General features: G+C 37.0%; 1 protein-coding gene across 1 annotated transcript; it reads right to left on the bottom strand.

Annotated features, from left to right (window-relative positions):
• Positions 1–1557: 1557 nt before the first annotated feature.
• On the bottom strand, positions 1558–18911 carry LOC121371976. The gene is made up of 10 exons (XM_041498207.1): positions 18592–18911; positions 15308–15391; positions 14382–14539; positions 13333–13381; positions 9329–9431; positions 8607–8721; positions 7283–7403; positions 3567–3679; positions 2894–3045; positions 1558–2290 (listed from the first exon to the last, which is right to left on the bottom strand). Exons 1-10 carry the CDS (start codon positions 18761–18763, stop codon positions 2182–2184), a joined length of 1176 nt encoding a protein of 391 aa, XP_041354141.1. The 5' UTR covers positions 18764–18911; the 3' UTR covers positions 1558–2181.
• Between the last annotated feature and the right edge of the window lie 1575 nt (positions 18912–20486).

Genomic DNA, 20486 nt, shown 5'->3' with positions numbered 1-20486 from the left:
CACTTCTGGCAATAATCTGCCGAACGACTCATATTTGTGCATTTTGTGATGTTTATCTGCATATTCGGTACATGTTTTGAACGTAGCGCAGTGTCGTTTGCAATGCAAAGTCGTCGCCATTTTAACTTGGCAAAAATGAGGCAGAGTTCGGAAAAACTGTTTGTTTGTGAACCTAACACCTATTTTACCACATCCACGTGATGTTTTCTTCTGTGCGTATGTCCATGTTTACTATTTTACCACATCCACGTGATGTTTTCTTCTGCGCGTATGTCCATGTTTACAATTTGTTTAACCCTTCATTTGTACCCGTACTTCATTATTTGTACCCTTAAGGTATTTCCAGTAGGTTTTTCTATATCGGCTATTTTTGTTAATTTCCCAGAGACAAAAGATAGATTACTGTTAACACTGCAATCGGAAAACATTTTCTTTGTATCAAAATGAGAATTAAGATAAACTGTTTGTTAAAATTAATCCAGATTACAAACAAACAGTTACCATGATGTCAGCCGTTCTTATTATATTATGAGACATTACCTGAGGACTTCCGATATTGACCCATTTGAAACAACTCGGCCATTTGATTCTTACTTACACTTCGGCACTTTGTTTTGAACTACTTTTTTTTTTTTTTTCCCCACTACTTTTTTTTTAGTTTATTTTATATATGGATAATATTTTTTCACAAAAGCTGAGGGAAAGAATTTCAGGTTAGTGATAAAATATGTAGGCTAATGTATTTTTATATTTACTAACCCGGCCGACTAGTATTTTTGATTTTTTTAATAGATGTTAAGATACAATGTATATGAAAATAATTTTATATTGACAGTCCAGGTAGAAAGAAGGATTGTAATCTGCATGCCTAACTATGTTTTAAATGAATGGTATTTTATTTTATTTTATTGACCGACACTAAAATGTTTTCTCATAGTATATGTTGTTTGGATATAGATAAGTATATTTACTGTAGAATACTTTATTTTCGCGGGATCAAATTTTAGCGATTTAATGAAAATGGGTCAATTCGCAAACATTTATTTTCGCGAATCTCCCAACCCTTATCAATAAAAAAAAAACGAAGTACAGATGTCAATAATTTTGTTTTAAAAACGGAACTTAGTTTTGCCGGTTGTTACGCTAATCTGGAGAACTAATCCTACATGTACACACGAGTGTTATACACATAAAATAATAGTTTTCCTGCTTTAACCAATCAAGACTTTATTGTCCTTATAATTGTTATAAAAACAAAAACCGAAAACAAACGAAACGAAATTTGAAGGCACAAGCTACTAGTACTCAGTAACTTAAGTTTGATTGAAACAATATTTATTGCCGTCAAAATACTAGTTCAAAACGGTTTGTGATTGGCTAACAGGCCAAAAATAAAAATAAAATTGTGAAACATCTGAACATAGCCCAGTCCGGATTTTTTCACTTACACATTTTTAATATACTGTGATAATGCGCGTTTACTTCCGTCGTTGAACACGCGTAGACTCTGTCCAATGAACTGATCGCTAGCACATGCGAAGGAAAACAGCATAAAGCTTTTTAGTGTTAGTATTGTTTTATTATCATGTATGTACTTACAATCATGTTCTTGATTATAGTTTTAAACAGCTTTTGTGTTTTGTGGTTTGTTCCGTGACAGGAGGGAGCATCGCTTTGTTACTACATCGGAAACTAATGCGGTATAGTTGAACGAGACTACATTTTATTTTATTTTTTGTCAGCCTTTATAAAAAGTTTATTTTCGCATGGAATATATTTTCACGGATTTCATTCACGCGCGAAAAACGCGAAAATAAATTCCACGCGAAAATAAAGTATTATACAGTACTTTACAATTTGAAAAACTTTAAGTCGGGCAAGCGAAAATGCCCCAAGGGCAAGTGAAAATGCTGTCAACACTTACCTGAAGGGCAAGTAAAACATTTTCTTAAGCTTGAACACTGTTCCATATTGAATGGATCGAAACAAATAGCTTGAGATAATGGTAATTAGCTGTTACTGGCAAAAATTATGCCATGACCTTGAGATATACTTTGCTCACAAGATAACAGGTAATGATAATGGTATTAGACTACTGATGTCTTAATGATATGTTACAAGAGTGTTCTTTGCAATCATCTCTCTGTTATTGTCATAATGTTAATTTTAAACACACAAACATTAGAATATCTTCACAACAGCAGCTGTGGCCATACCACCCATGAACATTGCAGGTATGGCAAGCATGGACAGAAACGACAGAAGACCCATTCCTGACAAACCGTGACCACTGTGAAAAACAAAACGAAAGCAAGTATATTAATTAAAATAGATAAACATTTTTATTTTCCTCAAACCAATGAATTTGATAAACGTTCCCTATGTTGCTTTTCATGAATAACACGGTATCCCCCACCCCAATGAAGGAAGGAAATGGTTTATTTAACAACGCACTCAACACATTTTATTTATGGTTATACGGCATCGGACATATGGTTAAGGACCACACAGATATTAAGAGACGAAACCCCCTGTCGCCACTTCATGGGCTACGCTTTTCCCACCCCAATGATCTACAGAAATGTATAGTTTAATAATAACATCACTAATAAATCATTGGCTACTGTATGTCAAACATTTGGTAGTTGTGATAGCTAGGTAGTCTTCAGAGGAGTCCTGCTGCATTTTGTCTCTCATGTGCATTTTTCCCACAGGCAGGACAGCACATACCATGACCATTGATATACAAGTCGTGGGTGCTGGGGAAAAAACCAGAATAGGAGAATGGATCCACCGAGGGGATTCGATCCACTGACCCAAGTAACTTAGGTGAGCATTCTACGAACTGCACTACATGTAGGTCCCACCTCATAAACCACTTGAGAACACCCACCTTGTACAACCAGCAGCTAGCCTTGAACCGAGCACCATGAGCACCCCCCCGGAGAATGCCGCTGTGCGAGAGAGGCCGGCGGCCTGACCGATGGTCCCAGATGCAGTAGCAGAGAAACAGGCACCTGCTATAGCTCCTCCAATGTAAAGCACCTGGCCAAAAGAAAAGGAACTTTTTGTTTAGGTAGTACTAAACCAAATAACTTTCTTTTTTGTAGATTTTTTTTTCTTTTTGACATCCCATGAAGAATGGAACAAGGAAAGAAATGTTTTATTTAACGATACACTCAACACATTTTAGGATCACACAGATATTGAGAGAGGAAACCTGCTGTCGCCACTTCATAGGCTACTCTTTTCAATTAGCAGCAAGGGATCTTTTATATGCACCATTACATAGACAGCATAGCACATAACACGGCCTTTGTGGTGCATTGGCTAAAGCGAGAAATAGCCCAATGGGCCCACTGACGGGGATCAATCCCAAACCGACCGCGCATCAAGCGAGCGCTTTACCACTGGGCTACGTCTTAGACATAGAACAAAAGCAATAATTTGAAGCATAAGAGGAAATAGATTTAAAAACGAAATGACAGAAATTATGATGAAATCAGCTGAAATTACGATGACCAGATAACACATGTTGACTGAAAATTAATGTGCACGTAGCCTACCTGCCACCAGTTTGAAATGCCCGACTTGAACTTGCTGAGATACGGTGACATCTTCTGAAGAGGTGATGAGACCAAAATTTGTGATGCTACAGTGCAGTAGCTACTACTGCTGCCTGCAAATAAATGTTTTATACACAATGTACATTTCTTTTCTCAGCTAAATGTCGTCATACTGAACTATCACTTGATGATAAACTTAAAACCATTACAAGTTTTAAAATTATATAAGCAAACATTAAAATATTTTACATCAAAGGTTCTTTATTGGAATATTATCTGTATAAGGCCGAATATGACAGAGTATATCCAAAAATGTTGTATCAATGCTAATCCCTGAAATCCAGATACCTCTTAATACAGGACAAAATACTTGGTCCCACGGATGTCCAGTTTAGAGAGGGTTTCACAGTATTTAGTCTGTTGCTAGACTAAGACTGAGGTTAATGGTTTGAGAGAAAGAAGTGCATGTAGTAAGTAGCCTTACATCACACCAGTGGGCTGAACACTCATTCTGGATACGGATATGGGTACGGGCATGGGCATTAGCAACAGTAAAGGCATGAGCAATAGCATGTAAGAGTATGGGTAAGGGTATGAATGAATGAATGTTTAATAACACCTCAGCACAAAAAATCGAGATTGGCTATTGGATGTCAAACTAACTACATCAATATGATTATGGGTAAGGGTATGAGCAACATTAATGGCATGAGCAATGGCATGGTAAGAGTATGTATAAGGGTATGAGCAACATTAATGGCATGAGCAATGGCATGGTAAGAGTATGTATAAGGGTATGAGCAACATTAATAGCATGAGCAATGGCATGGTAAGAGTATGTATAAGGGTATGAGCAACATTAATAGCATGAGCAATGGCATGGTAAGAGTATGTATAAGGGTATGAGCAACATTAATGGCATGAGCAATGGCATGGTAAGAGTATGTATAAGGGTATGAGCAACATTAATGGCATGAGCAATGGCATGGTAAGAGTATGTATAAGGGTATGAGCAACATTAATGGCATGAGCAATGGCATGGTAAGAGTATGTATAAGGCAGGGCTCGCGCTGTCGGTAGCCAAATTAGCCATTGGCTAATTTTTACAAAAAACGGTTAATAAAATTTGCAGGTGGCTAAAATTTTGGCTAAGCCATTTTCTGTCTTCTGTTGTGAACAAATGGTTACATAATCATTCCGACACCTCAAACATAATAATACTACCAAATATTCAATTAGCGACCTCGCGACCGGCAACGAGAAACGGTGTCATGCACGGTTATTAATTTTAACGGTATGCATTCAACATGTATGACAGCAATGTCTGGAAGATCTGTAACTTGTTATTTTTACTTTGTAAAATCTTTGAATCAAAGTAATAAAAACAGCCCGACAATGTGTGTCAATTTGAATACACATGCCAGTTCAGGGCCTAAAGACATGTAGGCCATCTCAAGGTCTGAGTTCAGCCAGACCGAGCGAAAACAAAACGTTCGTTAGACTGGTTTGTACGCTTCACGACGAACACCAATCAAATAGTTCGCGAACGTTTGGAAGAACGTAACATACATAAACTAACATAACGATTGCTATTTAAAGAAATAATGAGTTCTATATATATATATATATATATATATATATAAAAAAAAAGCTCTCAAATTTTTATTTGGGAAAAAAGGAAGAAAGAAAAAACAACACCGTCCATAAACATCCACCCACCCCCATATTTCTGTATATTTGTTAATTTAATGTCATAGGCCTTAGAAGTGGGGGTGGGTGTATGGGGTAATGGCTTCAGACTCTGAAGATATTGCTTAACCCCATCCCAACCCCACCCCCACTGAAAAAACTCGAAGTAATATATTAACTGCCCCTACCCCCATTGAGGTTTTTTTATTCCTATTTATTCCAGTTTGTACACAATTAGCTGAAAAAGATACATTTTCATATTCATATATAAATACTCTATACAGTACTGCGTAAAACAAATTTGGCTAAAGCATTTTCAATATGGCTAATAAAAATTCCATTTGGCTAATATTTTGGCTACAGGTATTTTTGATCCAGGGTGAGCCCTGATAAGGGTATGAACAACATTAATGGCATGAGCAATGGCATGGTAAGAGTATGTATAAGGGTATGAGCAACATTAATGGCATGAGCAATGGCATGGTAAGAGTATGTATAAGGGTATGAGCAACATTAATGGCATGAGCAATGGCATGGTAAGAGTATGTATAAGGGTATGAGCAACATTAATGGCATGAGCAATGGCATGGTAAGAGTATGTATACGGGTATGAGCAACATTAATAGCATGAGCAATGGCATGGTAAGAGTATGTATAAGGGTATGAGCAACATTAATGGCATGAGCAATGGCATGGTAAGAGTATGTATAAGGGTATGAGCAACATTAATGGCATGAGCAATGGCATGGTAAGAGTATGTATAAGGGTATGAGCAACATTAATGGCATGAGCAATGGCATGGTAAGAGTATGTATAAGGGTATGAGCAACATTAATGGCATGAGCAATGGCATGGTAAGAGTATGTATAAGGGTATGAGCAACATTAATGGCATGAGCAATGGCATGGTAAGAGTATGTATAAGGGTATGAGCAACATTAATAGCATGAGCAATGGCATGGTAAGAGTATGTATAAGGGTATGAACAACATTAATGGCATGAGCAATGGCATGGTAAGAGTATGTATAAGGGTATGAGCAACATTAATGGCATGAGCAATGGCATGGTAAGAGTATGTATAAGGGTATGAGCAACATTAATGGCATGAGCAATGGCATGGTAAGAGTATGTATAAGGGTATGAACAACATTAATGGCATGAGCAATGGCATGGTAAGAGTATGTATAAGGGTATGAGCAACATTAATGGCATGAGCAATGGCATGGTAAGAGTATGTATACGGGTATGAACAGTAGTAAGGGCATAAGCAAAGCATGCTAAGGGTATGGGTCAGGATGGGGTGTCATTAAATATTCATTCATTCAATGTATGTTTAATGACACCCCAGCACAAAAATAGAGATTGGCTATTAGGTGTTAAACTAAGTACATCACTATCATTATGGGTAAGGGTATGAGCAACATTAATGGTATGAGCATTGGCATGGTAAGAGTATGTGTAAGGGTATGGGTAAGGATATGAATGAATGTTTAACGACACCCCAGCACAAAATAGAGATCAGCTACTGGGTGTCAAACTACATGTAAGTACATCAATATCATTATGGGTAAGGGTGTGAGCAACATTAATGGCATGAGCAATGGCATGTAAGGGTATGGGTATGGGTATGATCGTGGGTATGGGTATGAGCATGGGCATGAGTAAGAAAATGGGCATAGGTAAGGGTATTAGCATGGACATGGGTAAAGGTATTAGCATGGGCATGGGAATGGGCAAGGGTATGGTTATGGTTTAGATTATGGACATGGCATGGATGTGGACATGGCATGGATGTGGACATGGGATGGATGTGGACATGGGATGGATGTGGACATGGGATGGGTAGGTTAAAGCAGGACTGGGTGTGAACTAGCATTTCCTACAGAAATCCCAAAGTTACATTTTTGTACGATTTCCTAAACATATATTTTTATATGATTCATAACAATTGAAAAATATATGAAAGATCTCTTATAAATTATGATATATCAAAATGTATTTCACCACTGTATACAGCATTTACTAACCAAGAGTATCACCAACTGCCAACAGCACAGGAATCTGTAGACAACCAATAATACCTCCTGCTACAAACGGCGGCCATGCAATTCTTGTTAGAGCCATACCCCCAGACTCTACCACACTTTTCTAAAAATCCACAAACAAAGAAACTTTGCATTAAGATAGTCATTTTACAAAACTTAGATTGGTATTTTAAAATAATTTTGTATTATAGGAGACAAAAGTAAGATGAATAAAATAGAAAATAATATGGCAAGATAGAATAATTTTTATAAACTGATCAAAATACAGTTACAATTATAATCTTTATTTTTCTAAATATGAACAATACAAAGAACATGGTAAGTATGTAAATGTAAATAAGAACATTTTAAAAAGAGATACATTATTTTGTTGCTGTAGTGTTATATGTTAGCTCCACATCTGGCCATTTCTGTGATGCCCTGAGTAAGAGGTGGGATAATTTACACCAACTAACAAAGCATGGCCAGCAGCCACTAACTGGCGTGCCTGTCAGAAAAAAGCTAACTTTAGTAAAAATAATATTTGATATGTGACCTATAAAACTGACATTTACCAGATGCATTAATTAAAAACAATATACATATAAGTAAGTGTGTACATTGAACCCAGACCTGGAATTTCATGAACCAATACCATCTATGGTGGCAAAATCTAGTTAATTAAATGAGGTACATGTTGTGATAGCATTTGCTGATCGATAGCGTAAGGGTAGTCTTAACATGGTTTGTCTGGTTACAATTCATAATATCATAACATTACCCAAACTGTTAGGTACTGTTTTAACTGGAGTTTTACAACAACTGTATACAATACATAATCGGTCCTTACTGTTGATAAAAATAGATATTATTATACAAGCTATATACTGATTATAAGAAATGTTTGTCAGGATATTTCAATTGCCTGAGCAAGATTTGTAAAATCAGTACAACTTATATGCAAGTGTAATAATTTCTTTATTATTCATATCATTAATGTTAGGGTTCTTTTTTATAAATAATGAGGACCATCTCAAAATGTTTCAGCCACAACTAGAAGAAAACAACGAAATGATATCATATTTCACAGTTTGAGTTAGGACTGGGGAAGAAACGTCATAACACTTGTTATTACACATTCTACATACGGTTTTTATTAACTCAGTTATGTTGAACAATGTGGATAATAAAATATTATAAGTACTCAATTAATGACCAGATGAAAACTACATGTAGGATCACTTCTTGAAATTTTAATTAAACTTAATTGACAATTATTGACAAATTATTTTCGTGATTTATAATCTAGAAAAATAGGCCCACTTACTGGCAGTTCTGATTTCCAAGGGGCAAACAACTCTAATCCAAACACGATCACAGCCATGACAGCCCCAAACGGGAGTGCAACAACAGAAAATGGAGACCCCAAGTACTTATGAAGGCTGAAAAATAGAACAAGCTCTAACTAAACATAAATGGTCGAGAAAGGTAGGTACTCGTAGGTACTTACATGTATATCTTCTAAATGCAATAAGGTGCTTGGTTGTAAGCATAAAAAGGCAGCAATGGTAGCGGATGCAATACTGCCAAAATCTGTTGCCTGCAGCCTAATAAATAACAATTTCTGGGGTATAATCTTTTCTAGCAGTTTTTTTCTGTTACGGTCTTAAGAATAATTCCAAATATAAACCACAAGAAGCAACATGTATTACAAAAATTTTCAGTTAATGAAAGATAGGAATTGCCCCCCAACCCCAACTTTGAAAATTATATATTGCCCTCTCCTTCAGTTAAAAGACAAATTAATATTTAACTGCACTCCCACCCCATTGTTTAACCCCCTTCATGCTAAGAAGCACATAAGGCTGTAACCAGAGATCACCACTGCTGCCTGTCTTTTGCCAGCTTCTCCAGCAGCCCCCAGCTCGAATTTTCTCCCCACCCCATTAGATGCTGGCATTTTCTGAAGCCTATGAGAGAGACGTGGATTGAACAATTCTATTTTAATTAACACACGTTACACACAGACAAAAATAATTTGTTACTTACTAATGGGTCCTGAGTGGGTATTGTGGTCTTGTGAGACGTACTACAGTTGGTTCAATAAATCCATACAACAGTGCTCCTGCTAGGGCCCCACTAAACGTATACACTGCAACATAAGAAACAGGATTACCATAGTGATCACTCATAGTTCTTCGGTACCGGATACAGACCGTGACATGAAATTTTGTTTTGGGGAGTGATTAAGGAAGGAAATGTTTTATTTAAAGACACACTCAACATTTTATATACGGTTATATGGCGTCAGACATATGGTTAAGGACCACACAGATATATAGAGAGAGGAAACCCGGTGACGCCACTTCAAGGGCTACTCTTTTTGATTAGCAGTAAGGGATCTTTTATATACACCATCCCAAAGATAGGATAGTACATACCACGGCCTTTGTTACACCAGTCGTGGTGCAGTGGCTGGAACGAGAAATAGCCCAATGGGGCTACCGACGGGGATCAATCCTAAACAGACCGCACATCAATGAGCGCTTTGCCACTGGGCTACGTCCCGCCCCAGAGTGATTAATTACTTCCCTAACTGAGATTACGGGGAACATTCAAGATATTACCATACTGAGCAGTGACTTAAGGAAAAAAATGTTTTGAACTTTTGGAGCTAAATACTAACCTTGAGCTAGTCTTATGGGAATGATGGACAGTCAGAGTGATAGCTCCACTTAAAGTGACAGACCCTAGTTTCAGCCCCCGAAAATAAAGTTACAGTTGAGTGAAACATGAGTTTGTGACTTTGAAATGGTGAGATACCCTCTAAAAATAGACTAAAACTCAACTCCATAACTGTTACTTCTCAGACACACGTGCATTTTTAAAAATATGAGAAAGGCATTTTGCGATATTAAAAACACCAGGATGACCAAAAACACTTTGAATGTACAAAAATGGATAATCTAAACAATAAAATCTAAGTGAAGTATGATTGCAGTTATCAAAAACGGCTTTAATAGTCAAAAATACGTCTTAGTGTTTAAAAACTAGGGTATATCCCTTTAAGTGGTGAGGTGTTCAGTTAAGCTCATGACAAGTAAAACTTATTGCACTAGCGACATATGCTCGATTAGAACTACTAATTTGTTTATTATTCTATGTTTATTACCCATATCCATTACGACAACCAATATGTTCATACATGGGTCACTTTCATTACATCAAATTTCCCTTTTTAACAAATGTTTCAGGAGTTATCTCCCTTGCCATAATGACTTTCAAAGGAAAAAATACTGCTTAACCCTTATCCTGCCGCATTCTTTTTGCTAAATTTAAAGAATTTTCACCTGTTCTACATTTCTAGTAATTTTATTAAAATCCATGGCATTTTAACATGAAATTACACCCATATATACCATAATGATCCACCTACGTAATGATAGCATTTCGTAGATGGTTATTTTATTTATGTTACAATGGCAACAGCTGCAAATTTCAATATACCATTTTTTCATTAATAATTAAGAAAACATGAATAAAACACTACTATTTTTCTTTTAATTTAAGTGTATGCTGTGATTTATTAAGCATAGTGATTGATTTAAAGAATAAATTAAGCAGACTGCCATTTTTTTCAGAATAATAGGGTGCCATGCACATACTGTCATCAACGCTTTTTTGTAAATTATGAACATAATGTCCAACATTAACTATTATACATTTTTAGTAATATTATTAAAATCAGTTGACATTTCAGCATGAAATTACACACCTGTATACTAAGAATATCCATCACCGCTAACATTTTATAGTCAGTTATATTATTTATGTTACCATGGCAACAGCTGCAAATTTCAATATACCATATTTTCATTAATAATTATGAAAACTTTAATTAAAAACTAATATTTTTCTTTTAATTTAAGTCTATGCTGTGATGTATTAACCATACTGCTTGATGTAAAGAAAAAATTAAGTTGACAACCGCGTTTTTTCTGAAAAATAGGGTCAGATGCGCATTCGGCTATCAACACATTTTGGTAAATTATGAAAATAATTTCCAACATTAACTATTATACATTTCTGGTAATATTATTAAAATCATTTGACATTTCAGCATGAAATTATACACATATATACTAAGAATATCCACCTGCATAACACTAACATTTTATAGTCAGTTATATTATTTATGTTACCATGGCAACAGCTGGAACTTTCAATATACCATTTTTTATTAATAATTATGAAAACTTTAATTTAAAATTAATATTTTGCTTTTAATTTAAGTCTATGGTGTGATCTATTAACCATACTACTAGATTTAGAAAAAGAATTAAGTAGACAGCCAATTTTGTTTTTGAATAATAGGGTCAAATGCACATACTACCATCAACGCATATTTGTAACTTGTGGACATTGTGTCCAACATTACATAGACACTAAAAATATGTATACTATCTCTATTACTCCCCCCCTGCCCCCCCCCCCCCCCGGTCCCTTGCTCGAGCAGATTAAAAAACCAAAACCAAATTCAATACATATCCCCTATAAAGTTCGCTCTCTAGACGCCCCTACCTAAAATCCCAGCGCACATGCCTGATTTTTTAAAAATTGTCATCCACCATACAAACATAATTACAAAACATTCACTGCTTATAGCCTATACGCCAACTTATTCGTAAAAAGCCATGCACGGCACCCCCCCCCCCCCCACACAATCCTTGGATCCGCGACTGGTACAGTATAGTACATGCTTTAATCTATTTCAATAATAAAACAAAAAACCGGTGGCGCCACATAATTATGTGTGACACGCAACGAGAATGTTTTGCGATTGGTTATTGAAAATAATGTAGGTCAAGGTATTCCCCAGACTAGTTTAGAAGATATTCTTAACCTATCGTTTGTAATTCATTTTTAAAAAATGAAAACAAATACATATCCACTCGGTAGTGATTAATACCAATGCGAATGTAATATGTCATGTTGAAAAGGAAAAAGGAAAAACTGGTAGAAAAACAACACACAACAAAACAACGACGAACACCGAGCACATGTACGTATTCGATCATATAGTCGACGTAACTGTTCAAGCAAACATACATGTAGCTAGTTAGAATATCGTCTGCTGTAATTATTAATGAAAACAGTTAGCAGCACATGCAAGCAATGTATACTACTGCTGTCAAATTGTATGGCGGGAAATGTGCTGTCACATGACCTGTTGTTTATAAATAGAAATAGGGAAATGGCGCTTTTCGATGACTGTTTATGCCCTCGGATTACAACTATTTGATTGTGTTTGCAACTTTTTTTAGGCATTAAAAGTGATACTTGTTCTATTTTAATGCAACTGTCATAATGTAGTTCATATATAATAGTATATTATGACAACTTTGTAGAGATAAATGAAACCGCTACCAAAAAACAAGAAACAATAACAAACAATAGCACGCACCATTTGACGGGTATTTTTTGTTTTAAAAAAAGACATAAGATGTACAGCAACAATTTAGCAAATATTTGGATATGTCATTCTAAGACTATTTATTGACATTTTCTTACTTTGTTTTTGACAAAAATGTCAACAATTAATTTAGAAAACGATTTTTAAATGAAAATAATGCAAAGTGACGTCATTGTGATGACGCTTGACGTGTATACACGTCAACGGCAGGAAACGGGTTAATATTTACTGTAATGTTGTAATTATAACAGAGACTGAATAATATTTAAAATAATTAATGTGCTGAAATTATCATCAAAAACAACAAATATATATGCATGCAATAAAATATGTTTTAGAAAAACATGAATAAATCTATTAACAGGCCTACATAAAGGTACTTTAATTGTCAGTTATTCACTGGTTGGTACCTGCTTCTGCCCTGCACATTTACAATTTGCCATAAAAACAGAAAACATAATTATTTAAGGTTAGTCCTTTAATTGAATGACTAATGACTCAGTTTCAAAAGCAATACACTTCTGTGTATTTGTTTACAGCAGACATCCATCCATAACTCAGACAATTATTCTCGTCTTACATGAATTAGGAACTTGGGCACCAACTTGTACAAGAACCATTCCTGGACACTGAAAAACAATCAGAAAGCATTAGAACACACTGAAATAGTGATCAGATCACCAGTAAACAAAACTGTGTTAACAGTAATCAGATCCCCAGCATTGTAGCTTTGATTGACCATAAATATTTACTTTTCACAATTATTTCTTATCCATACACTATTAAAAGAAAAATAATAAAATTATGATGCAAAAAAAGGTTTTCTACTACCGAGTCGGGTGAGAGAGGAGAGGGAGAAGGGAGAGGGAGAGGGGGGAAGAAAGCGAGGGAAGAGGGGAGAGAGAGAGAGAGGTAGGGAGGGAGGGAAGAAGAGGCAGAGAGGGAGGGAGGAAAACTGCTGCTTACACACAAATTACTTGTGAAAATAGCAATGGATATTTTTTATTTCCCCAAAGCCAGGACAGTACATTATTTTGATGTACCAGTCATGGGCACAATTTGAGACAGGGAAAAAAATGAGTCCATCAAAGGTGATGAATCATGTGACCTATTGCCACTGTAAGTGAGCTTGAACCACATGTACTGGAGATATATTTCACAGATATAATAAATTTTGGACTAATTGAATGGAATATCATTGTTCAAATTTTATCACAGCAATGACGTCAAGTGCCACAGTTGTCCTTCTTACTTGCCACTGTATCCCAAAAAATAAGACATGGTGCCCTGCTTGTTTTACAGCCATGTTCTTCCCATATATTCCATGTTGTACAAAATATTATTGGTAATATGATAAAAGGCATCCATATCCCAACAAACTGCATAGGCAAGAGTCCAAGTCACTAGGGTGAAATTATTTTTGTCTCAGAAAACTTAATACAAAGTAAGTTGCCTTCGTGCTCCCCTTTTTAAAAGAAAATGCTTTCCTTGATGCCCTTCCAAACTTGCCTTCGTTTCTCTAATTTCTGATATTAAATTGAAGGCAACACTTGCCATTCCTCTGAGAATTAAAATTTGACCCCTGAAATATTATCAGAATGAAACGTAATTCAACTGAAGCCATCTTACAGATCCACTGATGGTCATCCCTGCTCCTAGAATGGCCGCACCGATTCCAACGCTGAACAATCCTTTATCTGAGAAACCGCTGATGAAGACTTGACTTGCCTGCTGAAACTTTTTCTGGGTTGCAGGAATCATTGAAAGTACAGAAAAACTGAACATGCCTGCAATACAAACAGTTGAAATTTTGTTTTGTTTAATGACACCACTAGAGCACATTGATTAATTAACCATCAGCTATTGGATGTCAAACATTTGGTAATTCTGACACGTAGTCATTAGAGGAAACCTGCTACATCTTTCCTAATGCAACACACACCACAGCCTTTGACCAGTTGTGGTGCACTGGTTGGAACAAGAAAAGCAATATGCATAGATAATGAGATTTATTTTTTACATCAAGATAATGTATTTCATTCAATAATTCATCAAATTTCCAAGTTTAACACTGTACAGTTTTCAAGTCCTGTCAAATGTGCTTTTGAACGACTTGTTGAACAGTGCCCGATTCTGTGCACATTAAACCTTTTTTCCTTTCTTTTTTTTACAAGAAACACTCTCATCAGCCAATCAAGGAAGGAAATGTTTTATTTAACGACAAACTCAACACATTTTATTTACAGTTATAATGCATCCACACAGATATTGAGTGAGGAAACCTGCTGTAGCCAATTCATGGGATATTCTTTTTTATTAGCACCAAGGGATCTTTTATATGCACAATCCCATACAGGATAGCACATACCACAGCCTTTGATGTACCAGTCTCCGTGCAATGGCTGGAACAAGAAATAGCCCAATGGGCCGACCGACGGGGATCGATCCCAAACCAACTGCGCATCAAGTGAGCGCTTTACCACTGGGCTATGTCTCGCCCTTGAGCTGATCAAAGGCTAAAATAAAGAACTGACTTCTTTTTGTGGTATACTCACCTGAACTAACTGCTGACAGAAACATTTTCACCATGATAAATCTGTCCATTGTCATCTGGTCTTGAATAACAAGTGGCTCAAACACTGAAATATAACAAGAAAACAGATTAAAAGATTTTGAAGACAAAAGCATTTTGTATAATGCCATATGATTTATAGCTTAAATTTAATTTGCAGAATTTTTTTATTAAAGTTGCAATCTCTGATGATGTATTTTTAATATTTAAAGGGACACACCCTAGTAACGGCTAGTTGTTAACCATTACGGCATTGTTTTTCGCTATTAAACCCATTTTTTCACAAATAAAATTGCACTTTACTTACCGTTTATTATTTAGAATATACATTTCCATTCACCTGAAGTGTTTTTTGGTAATCCTGGTAATCCTGGTTTTTGTAATACCACAAAATGCATTTTTCGTATTTCATAAAATGGCACAGGCCTCTGAGAAAAAACCATTGAGCAGACAAGGTCTAATCTATTTTTAGAGGGGATATTTCCATTTCAATGTCACAGACGTTGGTATACCACGTGACCATTATCATTTTGGTTCGGTTTGTTTTCTTGTGCACGGTTCACGCAATCAACATCCGATTTGTTGTTGTTCATTTGTGAGATTTTTCTTCACAGTTCGTGAACATTTTCAGTAACAATAAAGTTCAGACAAGTAAGTGTCTCAATACAAAACGTTACAAACCCTTAAAACCAATAATTTTGCTAAGTCTTACGATATCTGGAGAGGGGATACAACCAGGACAGAACAGTTGGAACATGTCCAGGAGAGGTGAAAGGAACGCACCACAAGTCTGTGAAATTTGTTGTGACGTAGGCATTGTTGTGCTTCGAGTGACATCTACCGGTGACATCAGAATACTAACTTTCAAAATTATTTCAAGCAATTTGGACATGGGGATTCCCATGGTATTTATCGATATAAAACCTGCTTTTTCACTCCATTTGATAAAAACGTGATCTAAGTGTGTTACAGGTTTGTAGATTAACCAAATTATAATTTATTTTCGCTGGATGGAACTAGGGTGTGCGGCTTTAAGCAGTTGTTATTATTTTTTTTTCTCTCACACAATGTCATTCTTCTATTTCCATTAAATGTTAAATTTAGGTCATATCCAATTGCAGTTTGTAGCACCACATCTCTCGTGATATTTACCATGGATTTCAATAGGTGTAAAATTCCCCATAAGAAACTAAAGAGTTTGTTTTGTTTAATGACACCACTAGAGAACATTGATTTATTAATCACTGGCTATGGGATGTCAAACCTTTGGTAATTTTCACATATAGTCTTAGAAAGGAAACCTGCTACATTTTTTCATTTGAAACGAGGGATCTTTTATATATACACCGTCCCATAGACAGGATAACACATACCAATGTCATTGATATATCAGTTGTGGTGTACTGGCTGGAACGAGCAAGTCCAATGGGCCCACTAACTGGGATCGATCCCAAACTAACCATGCATCAAGAGAACACTTTACCACTGGGCTATGTCCCACCCCCTGCACGGTCAAATTAAGGTTTAAAAAACTGTCATGTAACTTTACAAATGATTGTAGGTTGAAAAAGTGGTAATCATTTATGTCTTGATATACAGTGAAACCTCTCAAAACCAGACCCTCTGTAAACCAGAATTCTCTCAAAACCGGACATTTTTCAGTCCTTTTTCAAAAATAAGTACAGAAAGTTAACCTCTCTAAACTGAATACCTCTTAAAGCCAGACATTTTACTTGGTCCCGAGGGTGTTCTGTTTAGAGGGGTTTCACTGTAGTGTTAATTTTTACACATTTTATTCTGAAGCAATATTTGCACTGAAATGCACTGAAAAAATAATAGGTGGTGTGCAACCTAAACCTAAAACAATTTTAACTACTATACTCTTCAAAAAAACGAAACGCAAAAGGGTACAAATGGGTTATAACTCCGATTTTATGTTTCCTACCGGTTCATGCTTTGTGAATATAAGGTCATTGCATGTCCCAAACACATTCCCACGGTTACATTCGATAAAACACAGCTACTGTACAATAAAGTTCCAAAATGTGAATATTCGCAAAAACGCAGCCACGTGCAAACCATGTCACCACTGCACGTGCGTTGTCTGCACGTGCAACATGAACACCGACAGTATAAACCGCCTACGTGAGGTAGGAATTCGTGCCAGACGTCCAGTTCGAGGTGTCATCTTAACACCACAACACCGTCGACTCCGACTGCAGTGGTGCCAGATTCATCGACAATGGCCTCAACTGCGATGGAGACAGGTGTGGTTCAGTGACGAGTCCCGATTTCTGCTCCGACGTCATGATGGAAGATGTCGCGTGTATAGGCGTCGTGGTGAACGTTATGCGGCAAACTGCGTGCAGGAAGTGGACAGATTCGGCGGGGGTAGTGTCATGGTGTGGGCAGCCATCTCACACACTGGCAGAACTGACCTGGTCCACGTGCAGGGCAACCTGAATGCACAGGGCTACATTGACCAGATCCTCCGGCCACACATCGTTCCAGTTATGGCCAACGCCAACGCAGTGTTCCAACATGACAATGCCAGGCCTCACACAGCACGTCTCACAACGGCTTTCCTACAGAACAACAACATTAATGTCCTTCCTTGGCCATCGATATCACCGGATTTGAACCCAATTGAGCATCTATGGGACGAGTTGGACCGACGCCTCCGACAGCGACAACCACAGCCCCAGACCCTGCCCGAGCTGGCAGCAGCCTTGCAGGCTGAGTGGGCCACCATCCCCCGGGACGTCATCCGTACTCTGGTTGCTTCAATGGGCAGGCGGTGCCAGGCAGTTGTCAACACACGCGGAGGCCACACCCGGTATTGACTCCAGATGACCTTGACCTTGGTGGTGTGTCCTATCACTTACTCACAATGGACTAGAGTGAATTGTGAACAATCCTGCAACATTTGGTAATTATCGGACTCACCATTCAATAATTAAATCAATTCTCCAAATGTTACGACAATGTGGTTTTGCGTTTCTTCTTTTGAAGAGTATATAAACACCAGAAACACCTGGAAGATTCCAAAATTGATAATTTAAGCACAAATATATTAGTAATGTGTAAGATAACAAAAAGGCTCCAACAGCAGAAAATATTTTACACTGCCTAATAGCAAGGACAGGCGACTTTAAAACAAACCGGAACTAACGTGACACGACTTTTGATTGTCTATTAAGGCTACTTAAAAAAAAAAACAGTGTTTGTTGGCCAGTATGACGATTTTAGATAACAAACAGCAATAACCTCTTCCTTTCTCTATTGCTATTCCGAACAATAGTCCAGCTGCACTGCAAGTTGCTAACTTCAGAATGGTTTTCGAAAGCGACTCGTTTTCTTCAGACTCGCTCATGCTATCCAGCATATCATGCATCTTTTTCTTGCCTTCATTGGCCCGTTTGCGTATTGAAGCATCCATTTCTTGTTTTAAAATGATGGTTTCACGGTTATTACTCGAGACCGTCAAAGAATGTTTGAGAGTAACAACTAAAAACTACAACACGTTCTACAGGTGTTGACAAGATTGCAAACATCTGGGTGGCAGATGAGCAAATCAGCCAATCAGCATTTCCGTTACCCAAGATTTACATCGGTGGGTGTGTGTGTGTGTGTGTGTATGTGTGTGTGACGTGTGTTAGTTTCCTTTCTTTTTCATTTACCTGAGGCCGCTTGAATTAAAAAATTGCATGTATGTTGTCTATGTATGTTAAATTATTAACCCGAAAATATATTTAAAAGAAAAAGATGTTGTTTCATGTATTTCATTTTTCCATTAGTAGCAGGGGATATTTTATATGTACCATTCCACAGACGGGGCGGGACGTAGCCCAGTGGTAAGACGCTCGCTCGATGCGCTGTCGGCATGGGATCGATCTCCGTCGGTGGGCCCATTGGGCTATTTTTCGTTCCAGCCAGTGCACCACAACTGGTATATCAAAGGCCGTGGTATGTACTACCCTGTCTGTGGGATTGTGCATATAAAAGATCCCTTGCTGCTAATCGAAAAGAGTAACTCATGAAGTGGCAACAGCGGGTTTCCTCTCTTAATATCTGTGTGGTCCTTAACCATATGTCTGACGCCATATAACCGTACATAAAATGTGCTTAGTGCGTCGTTAAATAAAACATTTTTTTCTTTCTTTCTTTCCATCCCACAGACAGGATAGCAAGTACGAAGGCCTTTAATTAATTGACATACCAGTCGTACCTGTCGTCGTACACTAGCTGGAACGAGAAATATAGCTCAATGGGTCCACTGACGGGGATCGATTCCGCGGAACACTGATAATTTAGTCATTTTAGTGTACTGTTACCCGTTGGAGAGAACAATCGTGTGAAATAAAAATTTGCTGTATCATATGGCGACATCAGATATACATAGGCGTCGAAAGCACTGCCCTGCCTCTCCTCGAATTCTGAAAATAATACAATCCTCCCCCAGTTGGAAGTCGAATTAATATATTACTGTCCCCTCCAGTAGTTGGCATCTTCGAAGACGTATGAATATTTAAATGAACGTTAATTGGAGGGAGATTTAAAGACATCTGAATGGCTTCTCCATAGCAATAACCTAGACATTAAAACCAAACACCCAATTAAATTAACACTGAATCGATTGATTTCTAAGATATACCGCTTAACTGAAACGCCGTAAATAAATTACTTTTTTTAGTTTGAAAAAACGCTTAGGTTTCCTGTAAACGTGTGTTTAACAATAGTCATGTAACAAAGGGAACGTTACACTTTAGATACTTATTATCTTACAACCCATTATTTAAAAACGCTTTTGCACGTTAGATACGTTTTGAAAGAAGCTATTGCATAATAAATGATATCTAACGGCCACTCGATTCCAGACGTCAGGTGAGCGCTTTACCATTGGGACACAACCCGCCCTCCGACCCAACTCAATATGGAATAATATTATGTGCTAAAGGTTACGATTTTCATTTTAGCTTTATTATGTTTTAACTTTATATTGCTCACATGGCTAGAGCCAGAACATCGATAGCCCTACAATTTGTCTCATCCTCATCCCTTGTGGTGGGGATGCATTTATAAAGTTATTTTTTTAATATATATTTTACATACCTGTTGGCGAGAACATCATTCGTTATTTTTGATAACACATACTTGTTAAC

This window comes from Gigantopelta aegis, chromosome 4 (genome assembly GCF_016097555.1).
Source record: "Gigantopelta aegis isolate Gae_Host chromosome 4, Gae_host_genome, whole genome shotgun sequence".
NCBI classification, from domain to species: Eukaryota; Metazoa; Mollusca; class Gastropoda; order Neomphalida; family Peltospiridae; genus Gigantopelta; species Gigantopelta aegis.
This window is presented reverse-complemented; position numbering and strand designations above follow the sequence as displayed.